Here is a 19,248-nt window from a genome sequence, read left to right as displayed (position 1 = left end):
AAGAACTAAAATTTCAATGAGGTTTCGTTAATTTTTCTTTCTTATTGGAATGAATCTGAATTCAGTGGGAACAGTCGCTATTCTGTACAGTCTTCTTGGATTTTACTCTCTATTGTAAGAGATAGTTGCATTTTCCATCAACCATATAGAGGACAAGGCAGTCTATGGCATCAGTAGGCTATTTGTCCTGATACCAAAGTCAAGCCCAACTGGAGACTGTTAAGTCTGCGACAATATTCAGAGCACAGGGCTAATATCAACAGTTTTTTGTACTGCTAAAACGATGTGTTAAATCCTGGACCCTGATTTTTAGCAGGGCCTATCATCGGTCACCTTGCAGTAGGCCTAGGCCTCTAGGACTGCCTAACTCGCCAGAATCAAAGACCTGAAATCGTGCATGATATAGCTTTTGCAAATTTCACCAAAATCTTGGTTGCATACCTGCACATTATCATAAATTCATAAATATCATGACTATATGGATAGATTTAGATGGATGACCCGGCGCGAACCCGAATCAACGGACTAACCGTCAAGTGGCGCCCTCGCTTAAAGCTGTGGAACGCGAGCTATGACGTCATCGAGCGCGTATTTCAATGACGTATTTCACACTGGTATGGTTGCTAGCGCTCGCGCAGACACCGCGACCGGTCAAAATGTAATCTATATTTTCTAGTAAATGTCCGCGTAAATGAGCCTGATTATGGTGAATAGTGGTTTTACAGTTAGCTGTCGAGCTGACCGTACAGCAGCTGTTTAAACTGATCGATTTACTGCAAGAAAGCAGCCGACAAAAAAGCCACACCAGACCACACACGCCTCGCTCGGCCGCGGTCTGCATTCTGTCCGGTCGGGTCGGCGGTGTGCCGGCCACAGCATGGTGGTCACACTTCGCTAAAACCTTTGTTATGCTCTACTCCTGGCTATGATTAAAGTTTTCACATAGTTCACTCGATTACCACCAAGGCCTTTTAAGCCATGAATGAGTTTGGCCTACACTTAAGTACACTGTTTGTTGTCACTCACTCTCCGGGCTCCCTCACTCACTGGAGTCACTGTACTTTTAGTTTAATAGTTCCGCCCATTTATTAATTTCTTCTATAAACAATAGGCCTTACCCGGCTTTATTAGTTAGTCCCCCCCCCCCCCCCCGGGCAGTTCAACAGAACGAACAATGAAGTTATGAACAATGTCATTCCATTCATTTCTTCAACAATATCAATTACACAGTTGTATCGATTAGAATGAATTTCTAAGTAGTGTTTCAACTTTATGCATGTTTTCTGATCCTGAGTATTCAGCGAATTGTATTTTGAATGGGCCTAAATATTTTAATTAATTGATTTGATTAGTTCATTCTAAAACGACAATCCGGTCTTTCACTCAGCTAAAAAAATTCCTCTGCAAAAGAGCTTAGATTATTTGATTGCTGGGGGTAATTGCTGCATTTATAATTGCAAACAATAGTGGTGAGGGGTATCTATTCTTAGTGCATGCATGGACCCTTACACCAGTAACAAGAAACTCTTAATCTTTTCATAAATCCACCCTTGCAGACAATGGTACAGCCCAACCCCGAGTTAGGCCTAGCTAATTAATGGTTGGTGGTAAGCCTTTATAATTGAGTAGGCTTATATACCTATCTGGTTTGTGAACATTTTCAATCATGAAAAAAGAACCGCAGCCAGTTTTGTCCAAGGTTTTCGAAAATTCGAATATTTTTTTTTTTTCGATTGCTCTATTTTTTGGTTGGAAAGTTGGACAAATATGATTTCTCATTTTCAGATGGCTGGGTTTGAAGACGTATCATCGATTGTCAAATGTGGATAGTTGAGCACTGCGACGCTGACTAGCTACACCTCGAATGTGTTCCGTTATGGCTGCGAACGGTTCTCTTGTCTCTGATTTCAGAGCATGTCCACCCGGCCATACGAGCGTAGCCGTCATCTTATTCATATTCTCGGCATGTATGATCGGAGGTGAGTATATTGTGATTGACTTTAAAAAGAACTGTCGTGGAGTCTGATCTGAGCTCGCCGTAAATTACACAGTAGTCTAAATTATTTTTGAAGAATTTTCTTAATTCAATTATAGTTAAATTTCATAATTCTGTATTTTAAGTCTCCATCATTCAGAAAGGGATCATTCATTAATTACGTTTGCATAAAATTTGAATTTTTCCATCCTACTCTGTACGCAAAATCGGCCATTTTTTCGTATACATTAAGCATTACAGTACGCAATTGCACTGACCCTTCCCCCTCCCCTAATGCGTATGAAATAAATGAATGACCCCAAAAGCATTCACGAAACTTGTTTTTCCTGGAAATACAAGTTACGTGAATCCAGTTAGGTTTTTTCGAAATGACATCGTTTGAAAGAGTTTGCTCTTAAACAGGTTTGACATATTTTCCATATGTTTCAGCGATCTCGCGCTCGTTACTGAAAAGGCTACCGATTCCGTATACGGTGTTTTTGATGGTCGTCGGTCTATTGTTCGGAACGTTGTCTCGTTACGTCGAAAGCGTACAGGAATACACGACGATGGCGCGAGCCGATCCTCACATTATCCTCTTCGTATTTCTACCCGTGCTCGTGTTCGAATCCGCGTTTGATATGGAAGCTCACACGTTCTTCAGAAGTTTCGCTCAGATTTTGCTTCTCTCCGTTCCCGGATTGAGTAAGTTTCGAAATTGTTCTACGATCTGAAATCGTGGTCATAGTATTGTTGCATGGGGAATATAATGTGTACAAACCTACATTCTGGACAACCGTTGATGAAACACCTTGTCCGTGTTGAAAGATACTAAATCCCAAGAAACAAGAAAGAGAGTCCAAAATATTTCCTTGAGCTTTATTGAACAGCTTTCCGGCAAACAAATGACTACCAAACCAAGGCCCCCTAAATTTCTGAGGGGGCTTGACGCAGCGTTACCATACTTTCTCCCAATATCATCTTGTAACTATATGAATACTATGTAACTCTAGTAACTACAAACACCAGAGGCCAGTTGGTTAGAATTAACTAGAGGTTAGTCGACGTAGTGACAATTACAAGTTTATTATAACTAGGGTATTTATCCGCTGGTTATCTTTAATTAACTTTTGAGCAACTGGCCTCAGGCAACACGCTTTAAACGATCATCTAGACTCTACAATGATGATTGTATAAACGGGATGATTTCAGTTTGTGTAAACGATAATGAAACAATGTCAGCAGTCGTTAGATATTAAATATTATTCTATATATATTATGATATTGAATTATATCAAAATATGATGATTTCATTTGTTTGTAGTTTTAGCGTCATTTTTGACGGCCGTATTTGCCATCTACAGCTACGATTATAACTGGGGCTGGCCTGAAGCGTTAATGTACGGCTCAATACTGAGCGCTACCGATCCGGTCGCCGTCGTCGCTCTACTCAAAGATGTCGGTAAGTTTCAACTTCATTATTAGATAACGAGATGAGTAGTACCATTATAGGCCTATAGGTTAACTATTTATTTGACGCACGAGCTTTCGCTACTAATGTAAGTAACTTCATCTGGTAAATCAGGTAAACTCATTTACCTGATGAAGCTACATCAGCGGCGAAAGCTTGTGCGTCAAATAAGTAGTTAACCTATATATACTATACCTCTCGGTATTTTTTCTACACCCGGTTAACTGTACATAACTTCATTATACCAGTTTTTTGTCAGATTTGGTGCCTCATAGCTGGGTTGAACTTTTTATGACAACTTATTTGAATCACTACTTTCACTTAGTTAGTGGAAATAAACAATTTTGTACTCGATTACAGGACTTGAGTCATGTATTATCCTATGACAACTGAAACGAGTTCAACTGAATAAATAAAAATCATTCTCAATCCACAATAACATCAATACACTATGATGCGGTGTACTCAGAGTCTATCACCGAATTATACACTGTACTGCGGTGTAGATGCACTGGGATGGTTGAAAGCTTGAAAACATTTTGGTAATCGTTTCAGGAGCGTCCAAACACCTGGCGATGTTAATAGAAGGCGAATCGTTGTTAAACGACGGAGCCGCGATCGTCATGTTCGATATTTTTGAAACGCTCACCGAACGAACTTTAGCCGCTTCTGCTGCCGGTACGTTAAATGTTTCTATTAAAATGAGGAAAATCTTCCCCAAACATGTAAGGCGGTTCCCACAGTAATGCGAAATCAGTCTTCGATCAGTTTCTTCTGATGCGGGAAATTTCCAATTCATGTAACTGAAAAAAGGGAATCTTGAATTCATGTTACTGATGTAACCGTGATTTAGTTACATCAAGGAGTGACCATTTCCAGAGTTGATGGGTCAACTTTGACCGGAAGTAATTCAATTCTATATATATGTGATCTTGTTCTCAGAATTTCATAATGATTTCTTCAATATAAACGTAGCATTTGATTTCGAGTTCTCTCTTCTGAAGCGAATACAACAGCTGTGAATACGTCAACTACAGATGTGTCGACAAGTTTAGCAGCAGTAACGCCGCAATCATCTGATTGTAAGTAAAACCTTGATGTTAGATCTTGTGCGAACTTCGTTCAACCCTCACGCCACTCATAGCATTATAAGCAGGTGCGCGGTTCCTTTTTCTCAAATAATTCTGAAACTCTGCCACCTGGATTCGAAGGATCTACAAAATTTCGATTTATAACGACTGATGGTTTCTGTGTCAGTCTCTGGCCCTATGATGCACAGTCAAATTCGTCATAATTTTCCAGTGCCAGATGGTTGTATTTCCAATTCATAAAGTCGACATTTGGAAGTCATCACCATAATGATGGTCCAAATTACAAAAACTTTGACTATACACGTATATCGCATATGTCGATGAATTTAAGCCTTGTTCACAGTTCTAGGGGTCAGAGTTAGCTAGACTCTGAAAACTTTTATTCAGAACTGAAGCAGAAATATTTCTATTCTGATTACTTTGTTTTACTCAGGTGATACGACTATTTTGACAGTTTGTTTCTCTTATTTTCAGTGGAACTGGTTGGTTGGAGTATGCTGTACGCGTTCGGTGGTCCATTGTACGGTTTAGTGATGGGAAAACTGACAACGTTTTGGCTTTCTAAAATATTCAACGACGCAATTACAGAAATCACTGTAACTCTCAGTGTCACTTATGTTATATTCTACACGGGTATGTTAATAGTCTCATATTCAATACTCTGTTTATAAACCCAAACCTCAAAGCCCTCCCATAGTGGAGGTGAAACTAATCCCTCTGGGAAAATTTAGGAATTTGTCAGTAAATAAGACCCTGCTTGCCTCAAATCTTGTGGGATCAACAAGGCAATTGACTCCATGGCAGCCACAGTCTATGTACTATGGTTTCTTGCTTTTATTATGGTCAGTGGTGTTACGTGCAGATTTATTTGCAAGCCAGTCTTTAAACAAAACACCTTTTCTATGAAATCAGGCTCCTAGGAATGTGAAATCCTTAGGAATACTTGATTTTTAAACACATTCAACAATGTATCCAAACATTAGTCCATTAATTCACCAGTTCATAGTCTCCAGATGGAGTTACAATGTATAAACGGTAAATACCTTCCGAAACTTCATAAATACGTTTTGTTGTAGGTGAAAATTTCTTGTTTGTGTCGGGAGTTTTAGCCGTAGTTGTTTTGGGGGTTGTAATGAGCGCCGATAAGACCAGTATCAGTCCCGAAGTCGAAGCGTTTTTGCACAGGTTCGATCGGAATCTTTTCTTCGTAATTCATTTTTGATGCGTCATTAGACATTTCAACGAATTGTTGCGTCATATTTTCGTATCGTTAGGTTCTGGCAGATGTTGGCGTATTTGGCGAATACGTTGATTTTCATACTGGTCGGAGTGTTAATCGTCGAACAAGGTTTGACGGCGTTCACGCCGATCGATGCATTCTACATCCTCGCGCTATACTGCGCCGTTACTGTCATCAGGTATCTCTCACGTTATTCTGTTTGATATATTTTTGTTCGAGCGAAGATAAGTAAAGAAGACATTACTGGATCGCGCGTAAATTCAAACAGTTTTCGTCTATGGCTTGTACGTATTTGACTGTGTTAATAGATTGAATTCTTAGCAGATTCAGTCCGGGAAAAGAACGTGCATGTCAGGAAATAGTCAGGGGAAAAGCAAGTGGTTACCCTGGTTAGTGGTAAAGAAGACATTATGCAATTTGATCAATTTTAAGGTTTTCATGGAGATGATTTCCTACACTTTCAAAACATTAAAAGTACCCCGTATGACGTAACGATGGTGGCGGATCCTGACCATGTATAAACCCTGCAAGCCTTTTCAACTCAATCCATAGAGAATAGCTTAACCCTCACTATCCATCAAAGATGACTTTGATTTTCTGGAGCCGGACCCCTTATCCTCTCAGTTTTGCATCGAATCATAAATAGCTCGAGCCACTTCCAAGATTTGTCGATGTTCGATCATTGCTTATAGCGATGATTATTGCTTTATACCGTAGTGAGTCAATGTGAGAGGAAATGGCAGATTAAAAATAAAGCTTAATTTTCAAAAGCTTGGCCTTTAGTGATCTGCAGTGTTATACAAATGCAGCCCCTCTATAATAATAGCGTATTGAGAACACCGACTCCGGAAATCAAGAAATCGAACTGCTTATCTAATAATACATTTAACGTTGTTTGTTTTCAGGGGTTTGATGATTCTGTTGTTCAGTCCGATTCTCTCTAATCTTGGTTATGGAATGAGCTGGCGAACTGGTGTTGTATTAACGTGGGGTGGTCTACGCGGAGCGGTCAGTTTAGCGTTAGCGCTGCTAGTCGCACGCAATCAGAAGATTGATCCCGATCGAATCGGAAACAAGGTAATAGTATTTGGATAGCATTTCGTTATTTGTACATTCGGTGGTCGGATTGATATGAGAAATTGTGAAAAATGAATACAGTGCTTAAAAATTTGTGGAAAAAATGTGAAAGTTTGGAAAATCAGCGATACAATCATGAAAATGAATGACTGGAAAATTTACGAAAAGTGTCTGTCAAGATGTTTTGATTCCCTTTTTATGCCACATACCGTGGAGCTCAAAATTTATGTACATACCATGTTTAATTTTAAGAAATTTTCATTGATTCTGTCCTGGTTGTGATCATTGACCATTCGTGATTTGTTTCAGGTGTTGTTGCATACGGCTGGAATAGTGTTACTGTCCCTGCTGTTGAATGCCACCACCACAAAGTGGCTGTTGAAAATCTTAGGTAAGATGAACGCTATATGCTTAAACATAAGACAAAGCAGCTTGAACTTATTTTTTGAAATCAGCAGAGCAATCACAACCACAGTCTGGAAATCAAGGAAAAGTCAGGGAAATTAGTTGAGATTGTGCGTAAAATCAAACAGATACTGTCTCATGTATTTGACTATTAATCGATTGGATTCAGAGCAGATAAAAGATTTCACATTCCTAGAGGAAAACAACTTACATGTCAGCAGGAAATAGTCAGGAAAACTGAAATGAAATTGGCCCAGCTATCGCGCCAAATGGCAAAAAAATTCAGGTTCAACCACTACACCAAGTATCCTTTCTGTTGCTAGGTATGAGTGATATTTCGGTGCCAAAACGAATGGCTATGGGTGGAGCGGTACGTACGCTGAAACAGACTAAAGAACGTACGTTGAGCATGCTGAAAACCGATCGATTTCTCGCCGATTCTGATTGGGATTTCGTCGATAAACACACGCCAATAGTCGATCCCTATAAAACTAACAACGAAGAGGTACGCGTCGATTGAAGTTTTATTGAAATTTTCTATCTCCTGCCTTTCTCTATTTTCTGCCTTGCTACGTCTATGTTCTGCCTTTCAAATGTCTATCTTCTGCCTTCCTATGTCTATCTTCTGCCTTCCAAATGTCTATCTTCTGCCTTTCTATGTCTATCTTCTGCCTTCCAAATGTCTATCTTCTGCCTTTCTCTGTCTATCTTCTGCCTGTCAGATGTCTATCTTCTGCCTTTCTCTGTCTATCTCCTGCCTTTCTCTGTCTATCTTCTGCCTTTCTATGTCTATCTTCAGCCTTTCTATGTCTATCTTCTGCCTTTCTCTGTCTATCTTCTGCCTGTCAAATGTCTATCTTCTGCCTGTCAGATGTCTATCTTCTGCCTTTCAGATGTCTATCCTCTGCCTTTCTATGTCTATCTTCTGCCTTTCTATGTCTATCTTCTGCCTTTCTCTGTCTATCTTCTGCCTGTCAAATGTCTATCTTCTGCCTGTCAGATGTCTATCTTCTGCCTTTCAGATGTCTATCCTCTGCCTTTCTATGTCTATCTTCTGCCTTTCTATGTCTATCTTCTGCCTTTCTATGTCAAGACAGCTCGATGTTTTCGGATCACTTTCAGAAATTAATTTATCAATCAGGATAATAATTTAACAAACATAAGAGTTGGTTGCCGTGTCTGTTGATCGCTTACGTTTTGTATTTCAGGCAGAGTTGGCTAATTTGACGTATTTGAAGAGAGTCAGCGTCTGCCCCGACTGCGAGGGCTGCGTGCCGAATGACCCGTCTCCTAAAGAATGGCAGGAAATGGAAGAGGAGGCTCGTATAAGATTACTGAAAGCTCAACGAGTAAGAAAATCTTCTCTCTCCGAATTAGGCAATCTGATCATGTAAAAGGAGAATCATTTCAAAACAATGATGCGTGGTATTTTCTGTCTTGTGCCTGAAAATACTCACGAACTGCACCTGATAATGCCATCTTTCATGGTGCTATATTGAAATTTCATCAGGAGCCTCTGAAAATTATGTCTCCTCAGTTTTCATTCTCATTTGCTTAATGTCTTTGATATTCCTTTGTACTAGTGTCACTAACGATTAAACTATGCACTGGTACTGGTAGTCGTAAATGAAATCACCCCATTTTTCAATGAATTAGGGGAAAATTTACACATGTTTTGTCGATTTGTTCTAGACGAGTTACTGGAAACAGTTTGAGCAGGGAATGTTGTCTCGTGAGGCGGTACGACGTCTTATCGAAATGACTGAAGAAGCTGTCGACAAAGATAAAGGGTAAGTGTGTGTGTGTGAGATATCTAGGGACAGATGATATTTTATAAGGTGTGACTGATTTTCAGAGGGGCGGATGTGAAAATGAAAGGGGTGGCCGCTCTTCTAAAACCTGTTGTGGAGAACGTTGATCGCGTATTATGTATTTCTAAATCTTAAAAACGGGATTCATTGTGAATATTAACTGATGATAATTAAGATGTTAATTTCGTACTGTCTACTATTACCAGATACATGGATGTGACTGAGATGAAGAGATCGTGGGAAGTACGTGGTATATACGCCTATCTGGTAAGACATTTCAAAAACCGGCCTCCTATTAGCAACATTTTAATCTATTCTTCATATTCAGCGCGTTTCTAATAAAAAAAGCCAGCAATCCTACTTGAAATGAAACATGGGGGTTAGACTTTGAAATTTGAGTAGAAAAAATAGGAGGTAACTGTTGACTGCCGAATTTAATAACGCAAATTGAGAAGAACGATAAGAGACAAAGATTTCATCTAAAATTTCCTCTGAAGGTCATTTTAGATTCACAGAATTTTCTAACCGAGTTCAGTTTCGACAATCTTGAATTTCAGAAAAAAATAAGTTGTTGCAATAACGCTTAAGTGTAAGATCGTTGAGGATTGTCTAGTTAAATCCATCGGAAAAAAACAAAAAACAATGATACTGATTATAGGCCGTAAAGAAACTTTGCGATAGTGATGATGTCTTCTTAGTTGGAAACAACAAGTACATGACATAATAACAAGTTCATCGCAAAATAGTGACAATTTGAATATTGAGGCTAAGACAGGGAGCTCCTGTTTTTGCTCCCGGCAGGTGTGGTGGGTCTGTAAGGGACACTCAATCAAAAAAAATTCAAACGAAATTTACCAACCAAATAAATAACAGGGTCAATCCCTATTTTAAGATCAAAAGATGCAGGGAGCATCAATCTCTCAGACAATTGTCCGAAGAACAAAGTTCTGTTTATAGCGGTAGTATTGTTTAAATCGTTGTTTCGTTGCAGCGTTCCCGTTTGGAGACGTGGATCAAAAGTTCGTCGTACTCGCAGATCCCGCCGCCGGAACGCGAGTGTCTCATGGGTCCGTACTTCGCGGCGAACAGCATCGCGTTCGAGGTTTTCATTTACGTGGCGATCTTCACGAATTTGATCCCGATCGTGCTGGAATTGGCCGTCGAAGACCAGTACGAAAAAACCGACCCGACCTACTTGGAGATAATGCTGTCGCTGAGAATCATCAATTATATCTATTTCATCATCTACTTGATCGAAGCTATCATCAAGGTAAAAAGATCATCAGGTTGTATCTATTGGGGGGGAGAGTAGTTTCTACTAGGGCTCCAAACAAAAGCAAAAAATCAAAATCATCTCGATATTGGAATCATTTCTAGTTCATTTTCAATTAAACTACCTTTTTGGTACTCTAATGTTTTTTTGAAAATTTTTACAATTAGATAAATGAGAGTGGTCTGAACTACATACATGTAGTTGGCATGGTATGGTGACCCTTAGGTTTATTGAATCAACTATCTTTAGGGTGATAGTTTATCAAACCTTGATTTTCTAGAATATGAATCACCTTATATGAAATGCTTATGATTAATTATGAATTTCTAAATGTTTTTTGTTTCTCGTGATTGTTTGACAGATTCTGGGTTTTCGGAAGCACTATTTCTCCAGTCATTGGAATCAGCTCGATTTGGTTATTCTCATATTTTCGTTGGTCGACATCATTTTGGATTTGTCGATCGAGCAGAGTTCGCTCGGGTTCCAGTTGAGCGCGACGCAGATCGTGAGAGTCGCCCGAGTCGCGAAGGTTTTCCGATTGCTGCGAATCACCAGGGCTTTACGATTATTCAAGGTAAAATCATTGTATTCATATCTTATTGTCGGAGATAGTGGTGGATAAAGAATGTTGAACCCTTAGCATTATGTTTTAAAAGGAAAGTAAGAAAAGATGATTTGACAAATTTCCTCTAATGATCAAAGCATGGGGGACGAATGTGTATGACTGGTTGTATCATACAAGATACCGGATGTACCCACGTCCTGTTTTTTTTTTCCCAGAACTGCTTAAAACAGACAATAAATAAGATACAAATTCATTGAATACTTTCTAAAACTGCGCTGTTCCAGGTTTCATGGTATTCTTGATTAGAGACACTCCCATTACTAAGCTTGGAGTGGTTATTAATTGATTGGATTCTTAGTTTTTTTTTGTTAAAGATTATCATTTTGGTGTTGCTATTGGTGTACATTGTACCCAAGCAAACCTTAAATATCATTATTCTTTGTCAAATAAAGTCACATATATTAAGAAAAAAAAATGGATTCTTAGCTGATCAAGTCAGGAAAACCAATGTGCATGTCAGGGAATAGACAGGGCATGTCTAGCAGAAAGCAAGTCACATAAAAGTGACCACCTTATAAAATGGCCTCGGCAGTTGTAGGCCTAATAGGGTTAAAGATTGTTTTTTTTTGCCAGAACTGCTTAAAACAGACAATATATAAGATACAAATTCATTGAATACTTATAAAACTGCGCTGTTCCAGGTTTCATGGTATTCTTGATTAGAGACACTCCCATTACTAAGCTTGGAGTGGTTATTAATTGATTGGATTCTTAGTTTTTTTTGTTAAAAATTATCATTTTGCTGTACATTGTACCCAAGCAAACCTTAAATATTATTATTCTTTGTCAAATAATATTAAGAAAAAAAATTCTTAGCTGATCAAGTCAGCAAAACAGGTGTGCATGTCAGGGAATAGACAGGGCAAGTTTAGCAGAAAGCAAGTCACATAAAAGTGACCACCCTAAAAAATGGCCTCGGCATTTGTAGGCCTAATATGGTAAAAGATTGTGAAATAACTGAATTTCAATTATCATTCAATTCAGGCGGTAATTCCACCGATAATCGCGTTTTTGAACGGACGAATCAACAAACAGCTCAGTTTCGGCTACGACGTCGGTATGGGCTACGTCGTCGGCGAGGAGGAGGTGCGCAAACTGCTCGATCAGATGATCGACGACAAGAAGATCGCGAAAAAAATGTGCGGAATCATCGAAAGCGGACGATTAGAAGTCGTCAAAGAATTAGGTTCGTAAAATCGGGGTCTCAAATTTCATGTTTAATTGCCATTGGTTACTTCATAATTTCAATGTCGACAGAAATTCAAAACTTAATTGTTTTTAGCTTGAACTTTACCATGAAACTAGAGCTTGGGTTCTAGATGATGAAATGTTATGTTTGTTTTTGATTTGAAAATATTTCTTTCTCCGACTCTGTCGTTTTATTTTATTTTGCGTGCCGTATGGTATTGAAAGATTTCATAACTTTTATGGTAGGGCTCTTACTCATTAAGCTGCTGTTGAATATGACTACGAGGTGGCCACTGACCTGGACTGTTTTAAGATAGTTGAACTTACTTGACTGCGATAGTTTAATTTAATTTGTTAACACTTTCTGAGTGACTGGGTGAATTTTAGTATTTCTCTATGACATAGAAGTTAATGTTTCTTGACATGAGTATTATGGAAATTGTTTACAAGTGGTATGATATGTATTGGTTTTGTATAGGTTTGATACAGAGAGATATGCCAGGTATAGCCGTATCAGTGAAAACACGTCACGCGATCAGAGTAGTGTTAAATAATCTGAGAGATACGATATCTGAACTGAGAGGAGATGGTTTATTAGACGACATGGAATCGAGTAAACTTGAACAGGTAGGCCTGCATGAAAATGTTGAATAGTTTGAAAAAATAGTAGGCTTCTACATCTCTTTCTAGTTCTTCAGTTGTTTCTTTTTGAGGTACTGGTACTGAGTATTCAAGTTTTTAAGTTCTCTTATCTGGGAAATATTGGAAATTTATTTGGCACATCACATAGCACCTCATGGGATGTCAATTGCTTGCCCAAGGGCAACTATCTTCAGCAATTTTTCTTGAAAATCACGTTGATTATGACCACCAGTTGCAGATGAATTGTTGACATTCCTGTAGATGGTACTTTCACAAAGGCTCCATTTCCATTTTGGGAAAATCGAAAAATCATCCATAGATTTTGGGCCAAGAGTTCAGAACAGTTAAGAAACCATATCAGGAAGCAAAAACAGTAAAAATCTTATTTTGAAAGTATTATATCTTATTTCGGAAGTTACATTTCCCCCTCTACAATGAAATCCTTGAGAAAAAGTTGAGAATTTTTGAAGTCATGTTAGGGTGGGAACAATGATGTTCACGAACGATTAAAACATTGTGCTGCCGATGACGAGTGATCTGATGATGTTTGTTCGTTGATAGATGGTCGAAGAGTTGATGAAACGCCAACAGAGCGCGCCGGCGTATATTCCACCTCCGTCTCCCGAGAGGATCATGCGTAATATACCGTGGATCGCCGGTGATTATCATCTACTCGGATTTGTGAAGGTGAATTTTAACCATTCAAACAGCGCCCTAATTTGATAATAACACACTGTCAGCGCTTTAACAATACAAACATCTCAGTCTTAGAATGAAAAATAGAGTTCATAATGTTTCGGGAAGATGACTATTAGGATAAAGGCCTAGTCGGAACTATCAGCGAACATGAGTCAGTTGCTCAAAAGTTGGTTAAAGATAACCGGTGGATAAATACCATAGTAACAATTAGGTTTTAATTGTCACTATCTACTACCGGTAGTTAACTCTAACCAACTTTTCAGCAACTGGCTCCATATGTTATAAATATATTTGTAAGACAATGAGAATTTCATTACGGCACCAAAAATTTGTTGTCAAAGATTTTGTTAATTTTATTGATCGCTATACGAAAATGTAATCGTTGATTTCTATTTTTCAGCAAAAAGCCAAATTGGTGTCGTTCGATTACAAGGACGTGATCATGAAACGTGGCGATCCTCCGAAGGGTCTTTATATCGTTGTATCCGGGCTCGTGCGAGTAAGTTTTCGTCTGAAGTGGATCTGTAAATCATAAGCAGAAAGTGGCGGCACCTGGGCCAACTTCGGTTATCTGAGTTAGTCGACAAGAGTCGAACTAAGTGAAACCGGATGCCAGTTAGTCGGAACTATATTCCAGAAATAGTTTGGAAATCAAGCACATTCGGTTATTAGTTCCGACCACCAGTCGACTAGATACGAAAACCGAATTTGGCACTGTTATTCGAGAGATAGAGATTGAGAGCTGTTTGTTGATTACAGGTCGAAGCTATGATCGGCGATGATGCGTATTTCGATGAAGACTTGTTTGTCGATTATCTGACGACAGGAAGTATCATCGGTGAAATGGGTTTGATAACGAATAAACCGCGCAATGCTGACGTCATGTGTGAAACAGCTGTACAGGTAAATTCATGGTCTGTTCGTTATAAGCCGCTGTAGAATACTGTAGACTACAGTACTGGTCGACTCGGTAAACCACGGTACTGGTCGACTCGGGAAACCACGGAACTGGTCAACTCGGTAAACCACGGGACTGGTCGACTCGGTAAACCACGGGACTGGTCGACTCAGTAAACCACGGGACTGGTCGACTCGGTAAACCACGGGACTGGTCGACTCAGTAAACCATGGTACTGGTCGACTCGGTAAACCACGGAACTGGTCAGCTTGGTAAACCACGGGACTGGTCGACTCGGGAAACCACGGGACTGGTCGACTCGGGAAACCACGGGACTGGTCAACTCAGTAAACCACGGGACTGGTCGACTCAGTAAACCATGGTACTGGTCGACTCGGTAAACCATGGGACTGGTCAACTCGGTAAACCACGGGACTGGTCAACTCGGTAAACCACGGTACTGATCGACTCGGGAAACCGCGGGACTGGTCGACTCAGTAAACCTCGGGACTGGTCAACTTGGTAAACCACGGAACTGGTCGACTCAGTAAACCACGGGACTGGTCGACTCGGTTAACCACGGGACTGGTCGTCTTGGTAAACCACGGGACTGGTCGACTCGGTAAACCACAGGACTGGTCGACTCGGTAAACCAAGTCAAGTAAATTACTTAGACAGACAGTATGTTATGTTCAGTACTGTTTGTTATGCTTTATCTTAGGCAGGGATAACAAGCAAAACCCACAGTTGATGATATAACAGTTTATTTTCTGACCATTTCGAAGTTTTTACTAAACTTTATCATCAGAGAAACTAAGATAACTTATATTAATTAACTGTGGGTTTTGCTCTGAAATACTGGAGATCGATCATCATGTTCTCTCTCGATGTTTCTATTTGTAGTCGTATTATTTGTCTCAAGGCGACATGAATCTAGCGTTGCAAGCGTTCCAAGACGAACCGTCGCTCGAGTATCGATTGTGGAGAGTTTGCGCGATCAGAATCGCTGCTACGGTCTTAATGAGGCAACCGCAATACCAGGTAACTACTACCTCACATACATACAGCTTGTTGCTACAACAAAATAACTAAATAACTGATCACATCTCAAATCTCACTGAAACCAATAAGATAAACTTCCTACTTAACGGCAACATCTCCCTTTTCGACCTTCGTACTAACACTCAAATGCTAAAAAATGTTTCAAAATTTATTCTTAGTAACTACCAACAATTCCAACATTATACACCTACACTTGTACAGTACCTGCTCTGTTAGCCATTTCATATAAACCATCGTGTAACATTTCTAAATTTAGGTCTGGTTTACGCCGAATTTGTTACTTGTAAATGTTTAACTTAATAACCCTTTTGCCTATAACGTACTTGTACCCTGGTACTGGTATTTATATTATAATGTATATTAATATTCGGAATAAACATCTTTATATAACTACAACAAACTTCGTGGGACCAGAAAAACTGATATAACCAAAAGTTTGTTATATCCAGTATGCAATTCTAGATTTGAAATAACCGATCAATCATTATATCCTAAGTCATTATAACGAGGTTTAACTGTATTTTTGTAGCATATTTTGGTACATGGTTCCCACAGTGCCAGGAAATTGGGAAAAACTTAGGAATTTCAATATATTTTTGGTTAGATTAATATTTGGGAATTTTGAATTTATGTATCCTTGGGAACAAACGATGAGCTTCGACATGTAGATTGAAATATCTGAGAAAATAACTGCCTAAATCATTGACTTCGAAATCAGAACATGTGGCAGGCTTCATCGGTGAATGGTTTTAACTTTTGATACTGTGCTAATCGATGTTAATTCATTACAGGGTATGACTCAGGAGAAGGTTAAACTACACCTGGAAATCTCTTACCTGCCCGATATCTATGGTAAAAAGACGTTCGAAATTCAGCCATCCATGAAAGATGTTATCCTCATACAAGGTATTTAAGAATAAGAGGTGTCGGGGATGACCTCATCTCTCGAAGTGGCCAATGATAAACTGCCCTAAATTTCTATCTGTGGAAATGTAGTGTAGCATAGCGTTTTGTATGATACTTTTCATTAGGTTGTTACATTAGTACATTATTGATAATGCATGATATAAACTGAAAAATGTGTAACAAGAAAATGTGGGCTACATAGTTTTGTAGTTTGATTCACAGGGGCGCAGCTTGGATTTCAGGGTTCAGAGATTGTCGGCTCTCAGAGACAGCACGTGCATTACCGACACCAAATCTTTGAAAAACTAGAAGTTCAGAACACCCCCTCCCCCTTTGTTTCCGCTGATGATCCAATAGCTTGTAATTATAGACATGTTATTATTTTATTCCACAGGTTATGCCTTCAACGCGTACACTAAAGATCTCTACCAGGGTCCGTGTTATATCAACAATACGACAAATAAACTCATATTCACTGTAAGTACCTATTTCAGTACTGTCTGTAATTGCGGATTTCCTACTAAAAGGAAAGATCGAAACTCATTAAATCTATTCTGGCTGCCAGTTCCAACACGGATCGACTTGAAATCTTTCTTCGCACACTTAAGTCAGTTACTCTGCGGCAAACGCCAGTTTACGATTGTGATTTGATACAAAAATAAACCTGCTAGAATCCTGTGTGATTCAGTTCATCAGTATTACATTTCTAATTTACTTCTAAGTGCATGACAACGTACATGTCAGGGAATAGGGGGGAAAGCAAGTCAAATAAAAGTGGCCACTCCCTGAAGAGTTGGGGACACATCGACAGACCCAATTCGGACAATACTCTTACTAGGAGAGTGCATTCGAACTGTTACAGGATACTCGCGCTATTTAGATAACATTTATCATTATTAATCAATTTCTGGCTTCAGCTTTCCGATCAGATTGAAACGCGACGTCTCGTTATTTTCACAGGTGAAGGAACCGGGTTTGAAGAACGTGATTCTCGTCGTACCGGTCGAAGATACCGGATTCGTGCCGGTGTCCGACGCGCGTTCGTCGATAACCGGCCTCGCCGCGAAGCAAGCGAGCTCGCTGTGTCTGCGTCACGCCTCTAAACTTCGTTTGGATCTTGTTAATCGTATTAGCTCGCACGATGTAAGTATCTTTCATTCTCCCCGCCTGACCTGAGTCCAAAATTGTAATAGCCATTTTTCATTCCTCGGCGGGAAGGCCTGGTTGTACGACGACAGCCTTAAGCCTGGGTCAGTTTGACTTAAGACCTGACTAGATCGTCATAAGAACAGCGGTAGTACACACATGATGACTGATTGCTGATTCGTTTGTCTCATGATCTCAAGTGCAGTCGAGTCGACTACGTTCATTCATAGGAAATAGAACTTGTTCTATCCTGACGATTCGGCTTACGATAGGTCTGCGATCAATTCGTCACAGTCGTCGTTATGACTAATGTTTTTAAAGTTCCTGATAAAAACATCGCAGACTTGACCGTTTATGATCCGACGATCTGATCGGATCTTAGTCGACTTGAGATTGGCTTTAGATCTATCACCAATCATAACTGATTTTCATCCATAGTATAATAGTCTCTAAGAATTTTGATAAAAGTTTCATATTTTATATATTCCAATTAAGTTCCTTTTTCTGTCCAATATGATGCAAGGGTCAGTTTCGTATACAGGGCTCGGTTTTATCGACCGGGTATCAAAGGAATCCCTGGGGGGATGAATGTTCAACCTGGGTAATGACCACCGAGATACCATGGTTGATCCTGGTTTCTGATAGTATGTCATTGTTGAAAACCAGCCCAGCTTGTTAGCTTGTCCCTGGGAAAAAATCATCATTACCTACCTGTGTAGGAGTGTGAATGAAAAATAGGGCCTTACTCATATTCATTGAAACTGGTGGAAATAGATATCAATATCAATATCATATTTCGAATCTAAGTTATAAATTTCCGTCGATATTCTATTCATAGCTGGCTAAACGCGGCAGTGTTGGTCGACTGATAGCCAGAGCGAGCAGTCACAAGATGAATCTACATCAGCTGCCGCCGGTCGAGTCTGATAAACCTCAGGACGGAGACTTCGCTAAACGATTTCCCAAACTGAATTCGCTGCTCAAAGACAATCGACGGTACGTATGATGTGTGATTCATATTAGTGAGGTTCGTTTCAGGGAAAACTCGGGGAATTCGGATATGCTGCTGACCACGCTATTCATTCAAGGAATTTAGTTTTCTAACAGGGAAAACTAAACGATTATGTTAATAGTGGGCCCGGGGAGGTGGCTGCCCTGCTGGATAAGTTGTTTAACATACTACACTAGAAGTTATCTCATCTGCGGATGACACCATATTATGGTAGATTTGACCGAGCCACAGAGACACCGGTTCACTGGGTCAATTGAACTATTTGAGTTTCCAATCAAATACATGCAATTGATTGAGTCGACAGTCTCCTAAACAAACGCGATAAGTGTAAAATAGATTGCAAAGTGATGCAGACACTAATTCCCCGATATATTTTCTCCCTTTAAAATTCCATGAGAACTCCTTATATTCAGGAATGTCTGTAAGGACCTGTTCAAAAATGTTGTATGAATGTTGCGTTCATGATTTTAGATATATAGTTATTGTTATTTGATCGATACAGGTCGGACAGTCATCTACCACCTCTACCCCCGGTATCAGCGGTCGGCGGTGGAGCTCCGCGCGTCATCGAAATAACGCCCACTATCAAAACCCCCGACGAGGAGAAAGACAAAACTTCGTACGAAGACGTTTGAAATGATCAGTGTTTTATATTAACTGTTTCATATCTCGTAAAATATTCGTGTATTTATTGCTGTTGCATTTTAGAACGAATGAATTTCTCAAT

The 19,248-nt window shown here is 39.5% G+C and overlaps 1 protein-coding gene across 1 annotated transcript; it reads left to right on the top strand.

Moving 5' to 3' along the window:
• The first annotated feature begins 649 nt into the window (after window positions 1-649).
• Window positions 650-19,156, top strand: LOC141913329 (sperm-specific sodium:proton exchanger-like). Its single transcript, XM_074804834.1, has 27 exons — window positions 650-706; window positions 1,786-1,979; window positions 2,426-2,680; window positions 3,300-3,437; window positions 4,002-4,124; window positions 5,012-5,170; window positions 5,614-5,722; window positions 5,812-5,955; window positions 6,683-6,854; window positions 7,164-7,245; window positions 7,583-7,764; window positions 8,468-8,608; window positions 8,952-9,049; window positions 9,277-9,337; window positions 10,062-10,340; window positions 10,705-10,917; window positions 11,953-12,154; window positions 12,635-12,783; window positions 13,360-13,485; window positions 13,898-13,996; window positions 14,257-14,400; window positions 15,299-15,436; window positions 16,249-16,363; window positions 16,758-16,840; window positions 17,324-17,506; window positions 18,348-18,505; window positions 19,024-19,156. The coding sequence occupies exons 2-27, from the start codon at window positions 1,877-1,879 to the stop codon at window positions 19,154-19,156; spliced, it is 3,789 nt and encodes a 1,262-aa protein (XP_074660935.1). The 5' UTR covers window positions 650-706; window positions 1,786-1,876.
• Window positions 19,157-19,248: the final 92 nt, after the last annotated feature.

Source organism: Tubulanus polymorphus, chromosome 11 (genome assembly GCF_964204645.1).
Source record: "Tubulanus polymorphus chromosome 11, tnTubPoly1.2, whole genome shotgun sequence".
Lineage (NCBI taxonomy): Eukaryota > Metazoa > Nemertea > Palaeonemertea > Tubulaniformes > Tubulanidae > Tubulanus > Tubulanus polymorphus.
This window is presented reverse-complemented; position numbering and strand designations above follow the sequence as displayed.